Source organism: Acipenser ruthenus, chromosome 19 (genome assembly GCF_902713425.1).
Source record: "Acipenser ruthenus chromosome 19, fAciRut3.2 maternal haplotype, whole genome shotgun sequence".
NCBI lineage: Eukaryota > Metazoa > Chordata > Actinopteri > Acipenseriformes > Acipenseridae > Acipenser > Acipenser ruthenus.
In genome coordinates this window covers 22,893,029-22,915,272 of record NC_081207.1, presented here as the reverse complement: position 1 = coordinate 22,915,272, position 22,244 = coordinate 22,893,029, and the positions used below count along the sequence as shown (strand labels likewise).

The 22,244-nt window shown below is 37.6% G+C and overlaps 1 protein-coding gene across 3 annotated transcripts in view; it reads left to right on the top strand.

Moving 5' to 3' along the window:
* LOC117424143 (dual specificity protein phosphatase 22-A) overlaps positions 1–19,841 on the top strand; it is a 34,445-nt gene extending 14,604 nt beyond the window's left edge. For all 3 annotated transcript variants that reach the window (XM_058992646.1, XM_058992647.1, XM_034040253.3), the window contains 3 exons: positions 2,235–2,309; positions 3,099–3,270; positions 16,337–19,841. In XM_058992646.1, coding sequence (XP_058848629.1) covers positions 2,235–2,309; positions 3,099–3,270; positions 16,337–16,543 — 454 coding nt within the window. In that variant the 3' untranslated portion in view covers positions 16,544–19,841. The remainder of the gene's footprint in view (positions 1–2,234; positions 2,310–3,098; positions 3,271–16,336) is intronic.
* Positions 19,842–22,244: the final 2,403 nt, after the last annotated feature.

Below are 22,244 nucleotides of genomic sequence, written 5' to 3'. Positions count from 1 at the left end.
AATCCTTTTGTCCCTGTTAAGTGACTGCTATTATATTTTCAGTGTTATGGAAATTTCTTTTCATTTACTTAGGTGTTACCAAAGATAGCTAACATATTGTGGTCACGTGACTTTTTGGAGTCCGGATGATAAAGGTGTCACTGCAGTAGCGATTTGGTCTTTTTACTTTTTTTGAGGTAACACCCAGATGACACTAAAACAGGGGTTAGGTAAATCTGTAATTAGTTTTAATTTTAATTGAGTAAAATGTTTCTAAAGCAGTTTTAAAGATGTTACTGTAGCGATGTTTAGCAAATTTATATCTTTTTTTTATTAAACTATTTATTAGTTTATTAATAGGTTACAATATATTAACTCTAAATAAACAACATTTGTTTCTATGTCGTTGAAGTAGTTGTTAATAGTTATTCACTTTAAAAAGTGTCCCTTAAAATAAAGCATTAAGAAACTTGTGTTCCCAGTCCACTGATAATATTAGCACGTCTGAGCAGATCCCAGTTTCATCAGATGCAGGAATTTTACCTGTTTTCAGCAAGAGAAACCTGACATCATTGTTCTGAAATGACCTCTGCATTCATTTCATTGGCTCACCTGTGTGTAATGTAGCTGTAAATGGAGGTATTGAGTCTCTTTGTGGCATATTTTCAAGGGGTTTCCATTACCTGGGGTAGTTTCGTCACCACTGTACCATTTACTGTAGGTTGCATAAGCAATTTATTTATGTTTTCTTGGAAATAATCTGGATATGTTTGTACTGGAAGACCAAAATACAGTTCCAAGCTGTTTTCTATGCTAAATGGGATGTGGCAGACTGAGAAAGCCTCCAAGGTAGCCGAATGTCAGAACTACCCATGGTAGCTTGTCTCTTAACCCTGTCTACCACCTGCTTCCCTTCATCCCAACACATCTTCATCCTCAGCCACTGAGAAGCTAGAACTTGTAGCCTTGAGATGAGTTAACTCTGGTCCCAAATGCGGTCAGTTGGCATCAGGATATTTCACAAATATTATTTTTATTTTTTATTTTTACTGTCATTTTAAATAGCTTTTTTTTTCCATGTATGGTGTTTTTAACCATTCTGATGGGTTCTGTTTGCAACCACTATTCAATATTAAAGATAATGTAAAAAAGCAATTTAAATTACTTTTGAAGCTAAATACTGCACAGTTGTATAATTCGTGTAACTACCCAATGTGGTTGAAAAAGACCCTTTTGATCTCAGATTACCTTTGAGCAGACCACATGGGCTCGATGGAAGTACTTTAAAGTATTTGCAGGCAGACACCTGATTCAGGATTTAGATGTCAGAACATTAATTTTTCCAAGTTAATAGTTAATTGAATTTGGCTATTAAAATGGTGAAAAATAGAATGATTGATTTCTTAAACAGTCAGACTGAAAGCGATGCTGATAAGAGTCAGAGATTTGTTTTGTTTTATGCCTGCAGAAAAAAAAAATCTGCAATAATCCCTAGCTAGTTTGTTCTTATCTGATTTCCTATGGTACACCTTCATTACTTCTGCCAATTAAAAACAACAGCACTTGCTTTTTGACAGTACACACCTGCAGGAGCAGAAAAATACTATACTATTCATAAATAAAGCTCTAACATCAGCTAATATTCCACATTGAACTTTGATAATAAATGAAAGTTTTACTAGCAATATGAAGAGGTGTGGGGCAATGATAATTATACAGCCAGGCAAGTGAACTTATCAATATCAAAGAGAGTTATCTGGTTGTTCATTAAATGGAGTATGATAACGTTTATCTGCCACAATTGCTGCAGTGGCGGAGGAACAGAAAGATGGGCCCAGGTGCTGTTTTTTTGTAGGCCCCCTTCAATTTACACTTTTGTACTCCACTTTTGGAGTATGTGGCGTAAAATCGCAAATGGGATTCAAGCGGTCTTCACTCACTCTCTCCTATGGTGTACAGTTGACTGTGTTGCACCTGCATTTTAATTTCGCATTGAGGTCTGGTAGAATGAATGAATGAATGAGTGAATAAACAGATTATTAAATGAATAATCACCAAGGTGGATGGCCCTGAAAATGAATACATTGATTATATAATGATTTCAACTTTTGAGTTTGCCCCTGCTGGGGCCCCCTAAGTGCGTGGGCCCCTGTGCAATTGCACTGGCTGCACGGGCTATTCCTCCACCACTGAATTGCTGTTAGGATGTACAACTAAAATAACAATATATTCACATGTTTTTTTTTTTCTTTCAGGGTACAGCATTTCAAGGAATGTATTAGTTTCATCCATGAGAGTCGACTTAGTGGTGGGGCCTGTCTGGTTCACTGGTGCGTATTTTGCCAAACTGTATCCTTCTCAATACATTTATTTTATTTATGTATTTATTTGACAACGTACAATTTTTTACATTTATGACATCATAAGATGTATTGCACCCAAATTTAGCGATGAGCTAATTTTCATTGGCAGTTCATGGACAAACACAAAAACGGAAAAAGAAAATAATACAAGTAAAGTAACATTTACAGAAGGGAATATGATCGAGCATCAGATAAATAACCCAAGACAGCAGCAACCTCACATCCCCAAAAACAACATCACTCCAAAAGACAATCTCTTCACACACCCATCCACACCTCAACAATTCTAAAATGACTACATACTGTACAAAAAATATATATTTAGATACATTTAAATAAATCTTCTCCCAATTATATATATATATATATATATATATATATATATATATATATATATATGTGATTTATGTGAGTAATTCAACAAATCTATTTTTACATTATTATTATTATTATTATTATTATTATTATTATTATTAAAACTATAATGTCATTTTTCATTCTTGCATATTCAATAAGGTACATTCTTTTGAGGTTTATTTCACTTTTACCAAGGCCATGTAGCATGAGTAAAGAATCTCTTTTGCATCTCAGATGCTCATCAATGTAACGGGGGAAAAAGAACACACCGAAGTGTCCGAAATGATGTAATAATGCAGTTGTTTACTGCACTAATTAAGGGATTAGCTGCTGATAAATGCCTTTATAAATGCTCTTGTTAAATGCTTTCATTTTTATTTGCTCCCTCGTGATTGACAGCCTGGCTGGAGTTTCCCGCAGTACCACAGTGGTTGTGGCTTACCTCATGACAGTGACAAACTTCAGCTGGGAAGAGTGCCTCTCTGCAGTGAAGGCTGTCCGCTCTTTTGTGGGGCCCAACTTCGGCTTTCAGCAGCAGCTGCAAGAATTTCAGATGACGCTGGTTTCAGAGGTAACTGAATTATAGGGAGGGGATCCCTTATAAAAGTTCCCCATGGTGAAAGCATAACAAGGTGTAATAAAGCATAGTGAAAGCATAGTTAAGCATTGTAAAACCCAGAGAAGTAAGGTATTAGAAAGCATGGCAAATCATGGTTATCTATGACAAACTATGCTAAATGCATAGAGTGGTGAGTGTATGAAATGGGCTTGGATCATGTAAGACCTGTCTACTAGGAACCAGACATGCTTAGATGGGCCAAATGGCCTCCTCTCATTCATAAACTTTATGTTCTTATGTGCTTTGAACCATGGGAAACTGCTAAATACTGTGCAAATTTGCCTTGGTAAACTTTTATGATTACTCATGAACGAAATGTAATATATTTCTGAATGTGGCATCGGTTGGTGTTCTTGGCTTGAGTTTTGTTGGTCCCTGAAATATTCCCCAAATGGCATCTTTTAGATCATTTTATTTTCATTAAACAATATGGGCACTGCTGTCACCTCCATTTAGCTGTTGGAGAAACAATAGTAACCTTACCACAAACTGTAATGCTTGTTATCAGGCCAAAAACAAACCCCTTTACAACAATTAAGATGGGACTTGAGCTATTGAAATAATCTGTCAGGAATTAATTAAAAGTGAAAGTGTCTACCTACTACTTGTGTTGGATTGTGATCGTACAGATAATACAGTTTTGGGGGAAATTATTTTGGACTGTGGTATTTTTGAAAAAATTGCAACAATTCTCTTAAAAATGTGTTCTTGTGTCAATAGTATGTGTGAGGTCTCATCTGGTATTTTTTACCTATATTTTTATTGAGGTCATCACCATTTCTGTCCATAAGGGGATTTATAATGATAGGAATTATTTGGGTTTTCAGGTTATCTCCAAACAACAAAGAACAAAACTGTTTTTTGTTTTTTAAATCCCTGGACAAATAAGTTTGAAAACTTACAAAAACAAATCTGTGCTTTTCCTTTGTTTTTCTCTGATATCATTGGTTAGTACCAGTCTGAGATTTTTTACCTAAAATTGTGTTTAACCACTTCAACACCATGACGTACGCATGTACATCAAAAGAAAACACACTTACAGTACCATGCCGTACGTGCGTACGTCAAGTTTCCCATTCTATTCTATGAGCAGTTTCTCAGTCTAGCGTTTCAGGTGGTAGTACTGTGGAATGTGCAATGAAAGTCAGGGGAGGGTCAGGTGACATTTGTATCCAATTGCGTGTCGTGTAGAGATTCCAATCTACCTGTGGGCGTTTAGAAGACTGAGATATATTGTGGGAAGCCATTCAACTTTTACAAGTATATATATAGTGTTTTATATTATTATTATTTTTATTATTATTAGTTTTACTTGTTTAGTTGTAATTTATATAGTTTTTAGCAAAAGCTAAACATGACAACGTATGTAGAGAGCGACAACAGGAGTGATGAAGATTTCAAAGTTGGATCAGAGGATTTCGATACCAGCGACAGTGATGCTGACTTATCACTCAGCGATGATGATGAAGAGGATGTGGAGCCAAGGACAGCAGGGGAATGGGTGTTTATTACTGATCCCTACCATGATGCCAGTCCTCCATCATTTGATTTTGCACCTGTTTACACAGATGTGCACCCTGCCGTGGAACTTGAGAGTTTGCATTCTCCATTGGAGTGCTTTCTGGCTTTTGTTCCCGAAAAGCTAATCACTTACCTTTGTGACTGTACAAACAAAAGAGCATGCAGCTACTTTACAGGTAAGCCAGCTGCAAACTGGAAGGTGTTTGGTTTGAAATGGCACTGCTGTGACGAAATACTATCAAAACACAGTACCAGGTACAAGGCAATGAAGCATCTGCGGCAGCCAGAGCCATCACAATGCCTGCGCAAAGTTGCCCTGTACACGCATTTGTGACTATCCCTCCAACACAAGGGAAGCAGAGACCGCAAAAAAAGTGCAGGGTCTGCTATGAAAATGAAAACAAACGAAAGGGCACAAGAAAAATGTGCAGTGGTTGCAACACCGGGTTCTGTTGTATTGAACATTTCAATAAATGGCACAGAGCAAGTCGATAATGGCACACGTTTTGATGTTATTTGATAATTATTTGATAATTACTGTTTACTAATTATTGTTATTAGCGTTATTAGCAGCATTTTTGTTTTCATTGTTCAAACAAAAAACAAAAAATAAAATAAAAAAAACTTGTTTTTATCTCTATATTGAACATGGGTATGTAGTACACAGGAGCATAAAGGGTTAATGAAAAACACAGTTTAGGTCATTTATTTGTGTTTTATTCATCATATGTTAACATGTTATAGCAATTACAAGTTTGAAAACATTATTATTTTTATTTTCAAAATCTGGTACCTGGGAAGGGGTTTAATTTTTACATCTGGAGTTGAACTGGTTAATGTCTTTAGGGCCACAACACTGTATGCTTAGGGTTCTTGTAAACTAAACATAATACATTTGACTATATGTGTTATCATTCATCTTATGGATGAATTTGTGATAGTTGAGCCCGTTTAAAAACATTTAACATGGCAACAGCTGTTGCTATAATAACTGTCATTCCAATAATCTATTTGTGATTTGATTTATGCGTGTACACTGGCTTTAATGTTGACTATTGGACTCTTCTTGGCAAATGGTGCAATAACATTTATACATGTCAGATGCTTTTCCACAGCAGCATAGCAGAGTGACCAACTGTCCCATCTCGCTTCCACTGTTTGTGGAGTGCTGGTCTGGAACTGGGGCTCCAATAGATCATTAACATGATCATGAGCAGCAACTGTAATTAAGTCAATTATAAACCTGGTCTGAAGTTTGTGCACCAAATGTTTTTTATGACAAGCTGTTTCACCCTTCTCAAGTAGCACAGCCGTCCGGTTTTGCAGGTGTGAAAATTGGCTTCCTGTGTTAAACAGACTTATTTTTAAGATTGGCTACACATAAGGTAACTTTTTGATGTTGCTACAGTGTACTGCAGTGGCTGTAGCTTTATATTATCTTGGCCCATGCTATACTATGTTCCTTTATCATAAGAGTCCAGAGGGAAGTCTTTCTGCCTGCAGTGACTGTGTAGTTTTACAGTAATTGGGAAAACCTTGTTTTGCTGTTTATAAAGCGGGCATGCGACACACTCTAATTGCAATACAGAACTCTGGTTTGTCATGTGGCTATCATTACTGACAGAAGCTTGCAACATCATCTGTCAGGAAGGACTGATGATCTTTTGGACATTCTGAAAGATATTGTCCGATTTTGAATGGCAAGTAAAGTATTTCCCTTTACGGGCAAATATTGACTAATATCACTTGGGTGAAGCCACTTTATCCTACCACCACACAATAAATTAACTTCTTGTGCAACAGGTATAGACTCACAAAAACGTGATTGTATATTGACACTATAGTTGAGTTCAGAGCTTTGCACAATTTTATTGTTGGTTGACACAAAAATAAACAACATGAAATGACTTCTGAGAAAGCTTTTGTGCTCGAAAGTTATGAAAATGTATTTTAAATGCTTGGTTATTTCTCCCTTCACTATTGAAGCCAAAACAAATATTCAAAATCACAAATAAACCACTGAACTTCTGAACTGGGTAGTAAAGGTCGTACAGTAAATCTTCACTGTGTGACAATTTGTAAGTCATTTGACTTGCTTCAGTCACTAGATGTAAAACTAGGTTAAAGTCTTCACTGGACTGTCTCCCAAGCAGCAATGTTGTTATGCAGGGATCAAAACTGGAAGTCCGGTCTTACTGTTCAAGTTAGATGCCACCCATTAGGTACCGGTATTTTAATTTGTATATTTTGTGACCAACCCATAACACTTTACTTACATTAAACTTAATTTCTGCTCAGTTCAGTCAGGGTCCACTTTTTTATTTTTATATCCATGTTAGCTGTCTCTCATATAATCTGTTACTATAGGAATAATCATTTTATTTTAGAAAGATCAGACACAGCTTTCTTGGCTTGTGAACTACGCTTGATTACGATACATTGGGTGCAATCAATTCTGCAGTTTTAAAGGTGGGTTTCAGTGCCATAAACTGGAGGTGAACTTGACTAAGTTATATTGGGTGTTTGCCAAGTGCTGTGTGTGTGTGTGGGTGTGATGTGTGGGCTGAATGCTGAAACTGCCTGCTGCGTGGGAGTGAGAACTGGAAAATACAATAACTTACAACTTTTAGCTTTTCTTTTTCTTTACTGTTGCTTGTAGACAATTACAGTTTCCTTGTGCACTACAAATGTGGCATAGACAGTACATTGCTACTAGCGACCACAAAGACACTGCTTAGGTGAAATACAGTGAAACAGACTACTGCAAAGTAAAGCCTGCAAACTGATAACTTTTTTTTAATAAGTATATCATTTTTTAAATGTTTGTGTTTTCTTTCAAAACTGTACTTAGGTCCACTGTAAACAGTATATGGAAGAGCATGACAGGTAACATGGAAATCTTTCAAATGTGTGCATAATAGGAGTTGCACCAAATAGTTGACTAATCATACAAAATCCAAGCAGTTTTAAAATATAGTGCACAAACAATGAAGTGTTATAAAACAGGACATTCACAAATAGAGCACCAGACATTTAAATAAATAAATAAATAAATAAATAAATAAATAAATAAATAAATCATTATTTGCTAAAGTGGTGACTAGTCTACCAAGTCAACTTTTTTTTACTCCAGCTATTCGACTCAATTTACAAGTTGTTCTACCCCTAGCTCATAACACCTCAGTCCAGGTCTTCTCTCAAGCTAGTATCTACTGACCTGAGCTAGAATACAAGCTTCTGCACCACCGAGCTAAGTACTTTTCATTTAGTTGACAATACAATTGTCAAGCCAAGTTCAATACAACTGTTACTTAACTTATGCTACCGAAAGGGCACTTAATCAGTAATTAGTGTCTGGTAAGCTATAGCTGTTAACATCTGTAGTTCTAACTTTCCAGTAAATGTTTTGTTGTATTTGTAAAGCGATTTCTAAAATGAAATCTTGTAGATGTCTTTTATGGGAATGTCTTGTGTAAGAGATTCAAATAGAACATTAACTTTCACAGGGATGTTTTTATTTCTTATTGCTCCACACTTAACCACAATCGTGATTAATCACTTTTTAAATGTATCCCCTCTGGCTCTCAGCGTTGTTTGCAGGACCTTGTTTTGTTTTTCTGTGTCAAATCTACAGTGTTGAAGTGGTGTTCCAACTTCAACTGCATCCTATCTATATACTAACTCTGCAAGGGTATAATGGCAATGGCAAGTGTAAGGGCTCCCTAATTCTGGGCTGCTTTTAGAGCCCTGTATTGATTTGAAATTCTTGAGTATAGTTATTTTGCTAACATCTGTACTTCTGAAGTTATGAATTTGAGGCCTAGGGTAATATAGTCTCAGTTACATTGTTGAATTTTGAAAATTTCATTATTTTGTCTAATAGACCATTCAAGAACACAAGAAAAATGCTACTACAGTACTGGAAGCATTGTAATATTGTATGGTACTTTTATATAATTTTAGACCACTGGTGTTTTTCTCAAACTGTATATTAGGCACAATATCATGCAGATATAGTATGGGAAAACCACCAGAGGGCTCTTAAAATACAATTCTCGCATATTTCTTGTGTTCTTGAATAATTGTAACATACTTCACGAGGCGGCTGCCGGGACTAGTGTAGTACATAGAAGGCAAAAAGGAGGTGTTAGTGCGACAGAAACGGGTGAAGGAACCCGACTTTAGAGAAGTGGACTGCGGCCCGAACTTCTGAACAGACTGCGGTCTGGATAGAAGAGAGATCCCCCACCAGAGAGCCGTCCTCTGCATATGAGAGGGCTTGGTCTTGAAGGCTGCGGCCCCGGGGATCTGAAAACATGAGAAAAACTCTGCTGCGACAGAGCCGTCTCGCGGAGACCTGTAAGGAAGTAACTGTAAAAGGGGTTCCCTGACCGATGCGGTGCTGCCCTCGGATGAGGTGAGACTGCGGCCTCCGAAGCCGGGAGCAGAGGAGCGTCCCGCAGGGAACCTGTAAAGAACAAGAATAGGTGGGTTAGTTGGGACTCAAGCCCTGAGAGATTAAAGCGGGCCACGTCCCGAAATGTAACATATAGGAAAGAGCCTCACTGCGATGAGGTAAGAAAAGCGCATGAGCTGCGAAAGGATAGTGTGGCCGGGGGTCCCCTTTGACTCACGCGGTGAGAACCTCCCTTAAATAAGGTTGAGGAAGCACAGCTTACCTAAGGTCGGGAAGTGAGTAATGATTAGAAGGTTAGAAGGGTTAGTGTGTAATGATTTATGTGTTCACCTGCCGCTCAGTGGAGAGGAAAACAACCCCTTCTAAAAGGGGAAAAACCTCTGGTAGCCCCGGCGGTCAGGTGGCCCCTACTCCAGGCATCCTAACGATTTTCTGAAGGGCCATGGCAATGTCGGTAGGAGATGGCGAATACTCTGGATTAGGTGGACATTGATGATAGCGCAGGCTGCTGCTCCTATCTACAATGATGAACCGATCTGAAAAGGGAGACAAGATCTGCTGTAGTGGGAAGCAATTAGCAGTAGAGGACAGGATCTGCAGAACGGTGCAGTGATCTGAGGAAGTAAGCGATGGAGTGCGGTCAGAGTGTGCAGTGGCCTGCTGTAGAGAGCCGCCAGCTTCGAATATGTATAACTTGTGGTGTTATACTTCCGTCTAGAGGTTGCAATTGGAATTAAAACCATTGGCTTCAGTGAAGCAGGGTAGAATATATTTTGGTATTGTGATTAAAATCCTTGTTTACGTATAAAACATTTGCGTATTCTTTTTAGATTTGAATAATAAATACATTAGATGCATTTTGGAACAGTTAGTCATGTATATAAAAGGAGTTAACGTAGGTCTACAAGACGAGCCAGCAGTATTTAGATGTCCCAATTCGGTGAGTTGGACTTGCTCTCGCTGGTTGTGAAAGCGCAGCAACAAGAAGCCAGAAGATTGCAGTACTGAGGCTCAGGTCCGCAGTGCCTGATGAAGCTTCCTGGTCGCCATGACAACTTACCACTCCCAGTAGTCACTCAATGAGGCGTTGCCGTGGTAACTATGGTGTGTGAGGCGCCGGTGGAAGAGAGTTGCAGTACGGCAGTGTCGTTGGAGCATGATCCGTCGCAATCACGAGCTGCTGCTTGTCGAAATAGTTTGCAATGGGCTGGATAGGTTTAAAACGTTGGACATACCTGATGGAGGTCCATGACAGAATCTTCTGATGGAACGGTAAATTGTGCTGGCTCTGTGGGAGCGGTGCTGAGCGGGGTATGGGCGCCTGGTTGCAGACGAGGAGTGAAGACGAATTTGGCGGGCAGTCTGTTTTTAACAACCCGTTCCTTTCTGATACAGCCGTACTGCAGTGCAGAACACTGGACAAAGCTTTGTGGTAGATATGAATAGAGCGAAGGCGGGCAATCGCTGACAACGGGGATGTCAATGTCTTGTCAACAGAGCTTTAAAAGTTTTAACGGAAGTCCAGTCTGTTTAATGGAGACGCGGATAAAGTTAATGGAGCTACGCTTTGAACGGCGCTGTTGCTGGGCTGGATACTGGACAGAGCAGGAAAGACTAACGTTGGAGCTCCTGCAGCAAAATACAGAAACTGAATGATAAGCATCACCTGAATCTTGGTGGCGCTGTGTAAAGAAGTGACCTGCAGCGAAAGGAGCGAGAGTTTAGATATTAGCAAAAATGTTAAGCTGAAGCATGAATGACGGGGTCTGAGCGTTTGCTAAAAACAAAAAAACACTAGACAGTGTGTGTGTGTAATTAGGGTTTAAATAGGAGATTGGTAATGATAGGCAGCAATTAAGGGTCCCGGCACGCCCCCTCCCGAATCTCGCCGAAAGGCTAATATATATTGTATGAACAAATCACTGTAAAAAATGCAACATACCCTGGATCTCATGTTTATAATTTTGAATATACAAAATTGACCATTTACTATTAAGAACTGTATTGCCGGTATCTTATCATGTTTCGTGACCCAAAAGTTGTTGTAGGTTTTAAAATGTAGCAGATTGAAGGGATCGTAGCACAATGGTTTACTCTGTGTTTGTGATCTCCCAGTAGTAAATAATCCTTATAAGAAATGCATGCCTCTATCTTGCACAAAACAAAATATGTTTCAAACTGTGTAAAAAAAAATTAAAATAATAATAATAATAATAATAATAATAATAATATAAAATAACAGAATGCATACTACAGAATAGGCTCATAATAGTGGTTTCCAGAGTCAACGTTGTATTTACTGACAAAGGTTTCAAGTTTCTAGCCTAAATATGGGGCCCTTAGAACATTTCAACATTTAAGGGTTACAGAACCTGCACCTGCAGTGTTAGAAACACATTATTTTTACTGTATCCTGTGTATGTACCGCAGTCAATGTTTTTAATTTACACATCATGGGCCATAAATGAGCATCACAATGTATCCTGCAACAATGCTGGTGCTCCGATTGAAATGACTGGCGGATTGGGGGAACAGAAAGCAAGCATTGCTGCAGGGAGGGAGCATGATCTGGATAGACAATGCTTTCCAGAGACATTCTCTTTCTCCTGGAGAACGCTCCTATAAAAGTTGAGGAAGGTATTCTTCATGTTACAATTGATATGTGATGTGTGAATACAAATATCAAAACAATCAGGATAATGTCTAAAAATGTACTGAGTTTCTTGTAAACACTGCACAGGGTTCTGTAACATTTTAAGGATGTGGTTTTGAGGAAGTAAAGCAAAACTATTCTGCAGTTAGGGTATTAATAGGATAAAGAACATTTTTGTGTAAATCTGAGATGGTCAAGTGTAGGCTGCTGATTGTCTTAACAGAGAATGACTTGTATTTCTAAAATGATCAGTGGAATCTCCCTGCCATTCACTTCTAATAGGATTCCTAATCCTGTTTGTGAAAGTATTGTATACACCAATATGTGTGTGTGTGTGTTTGTAGAAATTTGTAAAAATGTATAATTTCTACAAATTTCTCAAGCAAATAATTTTAGGAAAGATCTTTTGTAGCAAAAGTTTTGCTTTTGTGTATGAGGAAAAAAGTTACAAGAAATAGATGTCTAAAATTATTTATTTCAGCAATTTTTTTTCAAAAATGCTAATTCGGAAGTATTCATACCCTGACAATTAAAATGAAGTTAATAGGTATTTGAGGCACCTTTAGCAATAATAACCTCTTTTAAACAATTAGGATATTTGTTAATGAGCTTTTGGCATGATTCTTTAGTGATTTTTGACCATTCTTCAACGCGAAATGGTTCCAGTTCATTCAAATTCCGAGGGCTTCTCTTGTGCACAGACTTCTTCAACTCATACCAAAGATTCTCAATTGGATTTATATTGGGACTTTGACTAGGCCATTCCAAAACCTTGATTTTATTCTTCTTCAACCATTCTGAAGTAGATTTTGATGTGTGCTTTGGATTGTTGTTGTGTTGAAACGTTCAGTTGTGCTTTAAAGAGGAGAGTTTCAGGTGATTGGCCAATATCTTTTGGTATGCTATGGAATCCATTTTACCATATGTTGGAAGTCAAATTTCCTGTGCCATTAGAGGAAAAATTCTAGCACCGTGTAGACAATACTATCATAGCATGAAAGGGTATGAATACTTTTCAATTAGCATTGTTGGAGTTTTGCAAACAAAATTGCTGAAATAAATAATTGTAGACATCTATTTCTTGTAACTTTTTTTCCTCACCCACAAAAGCAAGACTACCTATCTGTCACTTTCTCTCTATATATATACACACACATATCATTTTAAAAAAGAAAACTGCTGTGTACCATACGGTGCAAAATCTAAAAGGAAAAGGTACAGGAGGAGCCTGGGGCCTTTTTGTGCATCAAAATCATATAGATTATTTGATAAGTGCTAAGTGGTGCAGTGAGTTAATGCAGTATACTGTGGTTGTATTACATACCGCTTTGTAGTTTTCCATATACTTATGCGCTTTGTTCTTTCATTTATTTTTACAGACAGTACTCATTTTTATTTTTCAACCTAGGTATATAGGCTACATGACAAAACTCCTGTTCCTGTTCAAAAAAAAAAAAACGTGTTTACTGATTTAGCTATCATGTTTGATTTCTTTTTTTTTTAACTAGGATGTTAATGTTTCGTCTTTCTAAACTGTGATAGTTAATGCAGAAAAAAGCTGACAAGCGTTTAACACTAGGCCTAGTATAAAGAGAGACGTAAGTTACAGTATAACTGAACACTTTGCATCCCACATGTATTTTACAGACCGAAAATAAATAAATAAAAAAGAAAGTGGTGTGTGAACACATTACCATACGATCTGGCAAATAAAATGACCAGATAGAAAATGTTGATTCATGTAGTTAACCTCCCCGTTAATCAAACTGCTGCTGTGCCTTCCTTTTGTCTTACTGCGCTTGCGCGATCCACTTTTTCCCCGGTCTACTAATTCCCTACAACACCGGTACTAACATCTACCACGTACATACAAATTGTGAAATCCCAGTGTAGGGCTGCCCAGAGAAACAAATACAAAAATAAAACTCTACATCTGACTACAGGTTCTGAATTTCATATGTTTTGAAGCCCTCAGCAGAATTTCCATAGAAAGGTAATGCAATGCAAACAGACCCATCCTACCTCATCTGTGAAATCCTGATAAGCTTTCACAGCAAACTTCCTGGTGTTTCAGCAGCCACTGCTATTGACAGATACACAGGGGGGTTCATAATTTGCACAACATTGTCAGACCATTGTGAAAACTGGAGGGTACGTGGCGTGGAGGATGATACTGTATGCTTGGCCACCAGTGGGTTGTTCAATAATATAAACATTTGAGTAGAATTGAAAACAATGTAAAACAACAATGTTGCCCGAAATATGATTCACCCAGTATATTGTGGTACACAGTGAAGCATCAGAGATGGAACATGAAATGGCAGGCACTGCCAGGAGTAACTTGAAGATTAAGGGCAAAGGAGTCTGACGTGCTAGCAGACACATCTGTATACTCTATACCCTGTGGTCAATCACCAATTCTTGAAATTATTGCAAATGAAAAGTATGAAGGGCTAGTGATTGTGTCCACTGTGGCACATAGGCCCCAAGTTTGCTCAACACCAACATCATGGAATGAGTTTGGAATTTCACAAAACATAGTGTGACTGCATTTTAATATAGAATTAGTCTTAGAGGGTTTGGAAATAAAAATCCCAATTTTGTCCCTGTAATAAATCAGCATTGCATCACTTCAGGCAGGAACAGACCATCCCCGCAATTAAGGGATGGGAGTTTGTATCACAATGGCATTTAGAGCTACCAGCCTTGTGGAATATTATGTGTCTCTTTACACTGCTGTCATTGGAGCCAATGTTGTGATCTGTGGTTTCCATAGAATATGTCCTGGAGTAACGCCCAGAGTACTTTCATTTTTTTCTGAATAATGGGCCTAATAAAATGTTATCTTCTGAACAATTCATCTGCATTTGATAAAACCTTGCATGGATATTTCATGTACTTTGAAAATGGACATTTTTAATGTTTGCCCAGAAAATAGAGGCTGCAGATTTATTGTAGAGATGTACACTACAGCATATAACATTCTGACAAGAAGATTTGGTTGACAGATACATATTTATATTGAAAGCTTTGTCTAGTTTCTTACTACTAATAATGTTATGTCTATACCATGGTTTGTTTTGAAGTTTGGAGTCTCTAGGTTTATTGTGGGGGGTTGTTGAGGTATGTGTGTGGGCTGTTACCATTGAAACCAGAGCAGGAGCCAGGAGTCGTTTTTAGTGCATCAAAATCATATAGTTTATGATGGTGCTAGGTGGTGCAGTGAGTTAATGCACTATACTGTGCTTTGTATTAAAACACAGCTGTCTAGTTTATATCCTATTGGGGAGGAAAAACTTAAACAGGCTTCCCAGTAGTTACTGAAAAACAATTCCTAATGTTGTTCTGAGAAACATGATTTCATGAAAGTGTTTGGAGCTTTGAGACAGTGCCAGGGATTTCCCATAGGATGTTAATGGTGTGGAACATGCCAACAGTATTTCCTCCCATTTCAGTGATGAAATGATGGTGTCTAATAGCCTCCTTTTCTTGCATTGAAATGGTAGGAAGCCTAAATAAGTTTTAATTTTGTTGTTGTTATCAGAAGAGGGTATGGGTTGTGCTTTCTAGTCTTTACCTTTAATTCTTCACCCCCCTCAAAAAAAAAAAGAAACAAAGATCCTCATGATTTTTAAATAAGTCTATCCTGCTGCACAGCTTGCATCACTCTGTGTGTTTGTCTGAGTTCCCGTGGGTCTAGCAAACAGCTGGGTCAATAATTGTCTGAATTTGTTGCCAGTGATACACTGCTGCTTCATTGTGATTTCGGAGTACTGAAGTGACAAAACTCCCTTTTGGAAACCCCCTGGATCAGAATGCTGGCTGCAATACACCAGCCGCCCACTCCACTGCTGATATAACCCGTGGCAGTGGGTGATCCATAGACTGTAAACAGCGGATAACACAAAGGAGCAAACTCATTATTGGCACCCATCGCATCTGTCCATTGTTTTGTATGCAGCGATTACCTTGAAAGTAATAAAATAACATTCTTGAAACACTTGGAACTCATTTGTAAATGTTTCCCGTAATGTGCTCATAAATGTAGCTCTTTGTTTGCTGCCAGACACTATATTGGTATTTTAGCACAGCTCATTTAAACAACACTCATGAAAAATAGCATATCCCCCGCAGCAGGGCTATAGCTGGAGGCGCTTATACCTGACATGCGATTATGATGAAACCTGGTATAGATGTTCTTGAGGTTCCAGTGTTCTAGGCGACATAACACCTTTGCAATTTTACCATGTCTTTCGGTACTTCTTTCTTTAACAGGCTGTTATTGTTGGTTTGCTTTCACCATTATGCTTTTTTCCTTGCCATGGTATACAACATTAAAATACCACAAGGGAATAGTCCCTTTTTTGCAGATACTTAGTATAGAACTCATTACCCAGCTTCCTGAACCTGTGCTTTGTGTCTTTCAGTTCCGCAGGTGGCTCAGGATGAAGTACAGCAACAACCCATTCAACGACCAGGAGGTGGTTTGCAAGTTGCTCAGACAGTTTGAGCAGCAGCAGCAACAGCAGCGTCTGAGAAATGGAGAGCAGAGCTGGATGAACCACACGACAACCGTCTACCCACTGCCGTACAATGCTTATGGGTCAGCCAACAGCAGCTGGGTTCGCAGATAGGAGCCCTAACCATCAGAGAAGCTCACCAACGCAAGCCTTTAGACTCAGAGTGCGAGCCAAATAGAAGCGTTACAGAATGCTGTGTTCTTTATGGAATATACCCATTACAGTACTTACAGTTTGGGTTCTCTTTAGGTCTGAAAGTACCAAAAGGCTACAGAATTAATGTAACAGACGCTATTGAATTATATCTGGGTGGATTATTTATCATGATTGTGTAACACTACTTTAATTTTGTATGTTAGGGAATGGGTATGAAGCTGCCTGGAGGGAGTCATTAGTGAAAACAATACCTGTACGTATACATATCAGTAGCTGAACGCTGTATTTTAAAAGCCAAGTACAGTTTATTAATGAGTTTATTGCAAAGAGCAAGGGGGCAGTAGGGAGCACAAGAATTTCACATGTCCAATACATAAAAAAATCATGAATGGTTAAGATGTTGACATTCAAACCAGTGCCACATTACATAGCATGCAACTGTCTTTTTTTGTACTTAGCTTGCAAATCCACTTTTAAGGATCTCTTGTGAGGTAAGTGACTCATTTTAATAAAGCAGATTGCCAGTGCAGAAGTTCAGTTTTCGAATGTCCTGTTTTATGAGGTCTGCACGCATCTCTTGGGTTGAGGTCTATAGAAGATGTACACATTTTTCACAGGATAGGTTTTTAAATACACTATAAATGGGTGGGACAAAAGTCTTGAGCACTGTTCTGTTATTGGCAGATGTACCATCAGAAAATAGGACATTTTGCAGGATGTTTGGATGATGTGTAGCACATTCAGTCCTGATAAGCATCCCCATCCCCAGAGAAAATATTCCAGTTAGACATGTTGACCTCAATGACCATTTGATAGTCCCTCTAAACCTCAACCAACAATTGGCATGTTTGTTATGCTAGTACTCAATGATTTTTACAATGGTGCGCAATGTTAACCTCACCGTAGATCTGAACTCTCCCCTCTGCTCTTGTTAAAGCTGTTATAAATCCCCAAATACGAGCCAACACTTAATAAATCACATGCTGAATGCACAATCAACACATTCTACAGTTTAACTCCCATGTAACCACATTCTAGTAATGGGTGTGCCACTGGGTGGTGTGGTGGGTGTTGGTTCCTGATAAGGCAGTTATCACATGCTGGTTTATAGCTCTAATTGACATCAAATATTGTATGCAGTTGACAGTCAGGAAATTAGAATGGGCAGTTTATGTAAAACTATATATGTGCCAGGTACAATTTGGTTATGTTATTTGCATGTGAGCTTTTTATTCAGTATCTTGTATCAAATATGATTGGAATACAGTGATTGCTCAAATAGGTCAAAAGTGAAAATAATGTGTGCATTGCAATTCACTGTGTTCGCTATTACCCTTTCAGAACATGACAGTTGTGAATTTAGGTAGTGTGAAATGCACAAATTGAGTAAACTGAATGTTTGTATCTAAATTTAATTAGTATGTCCATGTAGAGTGTATGTCTGGATCACACAAAGTTCAATAGTGAGGGCAGGATTTTTGATTAACAGGGAAAGCCACTGCAGATTTAGAGACCCAGAGCAGGCTAGACATGCACATAGCCAACATGCTCTGCAAGGGAAAGTGCCCACCAAGTCTGCCATTTAATTATATTCCATGACATCTTCAATGGAAATTCTGGGAATAAATGAGATGTACTGTATGTTTTTCCTCTGGTTTCAGGTTTGGCTCATAACCAAATGACTGCATTACTGTAATTCTCAGGAAGATGAAGACACGTGCTTTCTGTGCTGTCTTCTTTTTATATATTGGGGTGGAGAGCTAAAACTTTGGACCTCATTCAGAAATGGTGCCCTGTAGTGACTCTTCTTTTAGCACGGGTCACTGCTACTTTATATTGAGTCATTTTAGAAATAGCTATGTAATATTGTGGTATATAAAAGCAGACTATTTATTTAAATCTGCTATCTAAAGTGCGGTAGATCTAAATACCACCCTCGTTTAAATCATGAAAAGAAAGGGGCATTATGAAATACAACATCTCTTAGTGTGTGTGAGTTTCTTTGTTTTATGTCTTTAAAATGATGCAAAATGGCACTTTTGGTCCTGATTTATTCCTTAAACGGCAACTTACTTTATAGGCGCCAAACTTTGGATCAATTGTAGAGACCCCCAGTGTTTTAAAAAAATGTGAATTGGTTTCATGTATTCATACAAATAAAAAGATTAATGAGTTTTTAGCAACAACATACCTTTCCCTGTGCTACATAGTTCTCACATGTGCTGGTTTGAAAGAAACACATGTAGCAAACACATACTTGCATTTAGAAATGGATGTTACCTAGCATGCGAGCACATATCATTTTGTAATAAAATATCATCTAAAATAAAGATTTTGCTTTCAAAACTGCACAAAACAGATCTACAAATAAAATGACACAACAGATATGATCTATTGTTTTATTTCAAAAGAAACTTATCACTATTATAACACATTTATTTTCAAAAAGAAATAAAGTATATAAATGATGGACATTGACGAAATGTTTTTAGTTTCTTTTTAATCACTCGATCATTCATCCTTGACCATGACACGCTTGAGTGACTATGACTGAAGCATATGCACTTAATCACCTAATTGGTGAGACAGTTGATTGGACACTGGATATGGAATGATTTCGTGCAGCGCCTGCATGCAATCGGCATGCTGGAGGCTGGAGTAGGGCAGCGTACTGTGGCTCGCCGTCTTGGGTACTCACAGCCAGCAATTTCAAACCTGGCGAGATGGTATAACCAGACACACTCTTTCAATGACAGGCCACAAACTGAGAGGCCGAGTCACAACACCTGCCCAAGATTGACAGATCATTTTGCAGCATTTTCGTGATGTCAATTGTTAATCAGCACAATAAAAAGTCACTGCACCTGCTCTAAAACAGAGTTTGTCATTTTTTGATCACATCTAGTGAATTTTATCCAAATATAAGTGATAAGTTTCTTTTGATGCTCAATTATAAGTGATACATTTCTTTTGATGCTCAGATATAAGTGTTAAGTTTATTTTGATGCTCAAATATAAGTGATAAGTTTATTTTGATGCTCAGTATATTATAAAGCTACCACTGTATATGGGGGTTAAACATTTGATTTGTCGACTTCCTTTAGGGACGGCGCGGCAGTCAACAGTTTTGTAAATTTCCTTGCATGTAGGCTATTTGCCTATTCTATAGTGCAAAAGCTTGATCTGTTTGTAAAGCACTTGGAAATGATTTGCTGCATGAAAAATGTGTCAGAAAAAATAAAAGATGTTAAATTATTATTGTTTATGTAATTAACTCTTGTAAGCCATGAGGCACACTTCTTATGTTTTTTGTTACATACACACTTTGTTGGTTCTTTGGTCTCGGCTGCAGAAGATGCAGTGGAAATGAAGTCTCATGCTGTATTGTCATTGAGTTATCTGACTAAGACAAGAATATTGAAAAAATATTAACATAAACTGCAGAGTTGTAAATATTCTTCATTACCAGAAAATTACACAGGTCAAAGTGAACGAGTTTCCATAACATTGAAAATAAGAGGTCTGCATCTCAAGCAGTTAATGAAATATGAGCAGTTGAATAAGCATCAATAAAAATACTGATATTCTTATACAGCATTCTGAATGGAACACTTATTCAAGGGGAACAAAATGCATAATCATTTACGAGCACACATTGGTGTGATTTGGTGTGATAGTCCAATAATACGGGAATGACAGCTGGCATGCAAACTAAGTGGTTAATAAGACATGTATAATGGCCAGAAGTTGTACATTACCTAGAATTTTAGGATTGACAGATAATTTTTTCTATTTTTCGATTAATCATCATGTAATCAAAAAAACTACAAAATGATATTGCAAGTTTCATTCAGCTTTATGAAGCAAAATTTGTCAGTTCTATAGGGTGATGCAATACTGTACTGGCCATAGCTGTAGTCATTTTTTAAGCTGGGATTTATCTGAAATTGTGGGGATGGAAATAGTTAATGTTTAGCCCCGCACGTGTCAAGCCTGGGCAACAAAAATATCCTGTAATTGTTTGACAGACATCATTCAGAAACTTTAAAAAGAGGATGCAATACAGGTATGGTGAGATAACAGGAATGGATTTTTAGGGATGTGAGCAGAGTCTGTGGTTTAAAACCCCTCAACAAACACGGTGTACCCCAAACCAAATACACCTATTAGGGAAGTTGGCAGTCATAGCTTAAGTGTGCAAAACAAAAATTATATTTTTTGAACATGTACAATATTTATTTAAGCACACAAGAATATGCAAACAGATAGCAACAGAATTGACACCTAGAATATATGGCTTAGCTGTTCCATTTCATGCATTGCCGGCTAAGATAATATGCTTAGTTTGTGCTTCCCAATTTCTGTGTAGATCCTGGCAGGGTAAAAATAAATATTTTTGAAAGACTTAATGTGCTATATATATATATATATATATATATATATATATATATATATATATATATATATATATATAAAAACAAAAATCTGGTAAAATTGGGAGTTAAATAAATATGTGCTTGCATACTTTACAAGTAATTGTTTCACACTTCCTGTCATTTTACCTGGAGAGTGAAATTGTTCCTACCTCTTCAACACCCTCTTTCCTACCAGAGGCACCTAGCTGAGAACAGTCATTCACCAATCAAACATGGCTCCTCTGTTTGTGTATTCACATATTTCCTCACAGTGGGCTTCTACAGAGTAGGCGTGTGAACTACAGCTCATTACTGGAAGGCTATTTAGCCGTTCGTGACTCAAATGTCAAGTTATGTCAACATTGCATTGCATTTATTGCATTACTAAGTCAATGAAGAGTTGTCAGAAGTGAAAGTAGTTATTTTAAACCAGCTTTTAATTAATGTAAGCATAATGGTTCAACAAAATGTATAATGCATCCATTCAGTGGCAAAATTGTGCGTGAATAGTTTGAGGTGCATGACAGTTACTTTGTGCACCATCCAGCACCTTGTGGAGTCAATGACAAGTTGTCGAGGCTGTAATCAGGTTACCTAACTTTAGGTATATGTCCTAATAAAATGGACTATAGGTCAATATTACATTTGGTTAACAAACTCTAAGGGACAGTACATTTAAATTAGAAACACATGTGATATAAAGCTGCTAGAGGTTTAGAGTACACAACTTGGGGCAATCTGTATCAGAGTGAATAAAATAAAATAAAAAAAACACAAACAAAACAGTTAAAAAAAAGTTCAAAGTGACGCAATCCCTAATCGGATTAGTTCCCTATTTGTTTTGGCAACGGTAAATGAGATACTGAAATTTCCATGGTAGAATTCAGCACATCTTCCAAACGTGAAATACAATGATGGTTATTAAAACAAGTAAAACAGCAGTTAGAAAGCACCAGTTTAACAGCCTAAACTACTGCACACTATTAAGTAACATTGTAAGCGAAGGAAGTCTTTATGAAAATCATGACTAGGAAAGGAGAAGAGAGTGGCTTGATGGTATTTACAGGAAGTAATACTAGGTAAAAGAAGTGAGATTACATCTATTGTATGTTATTATTTAATACCACAGATTAAATTTTGTGTAACCACCAGTCCATTTGGTTTCACTTAAAGCACATGTAAATGTGAATGTGTTGTATGTTTTTATCTTTGGCAGTGGTTTAAATGTAGCCAGGAGACCTACA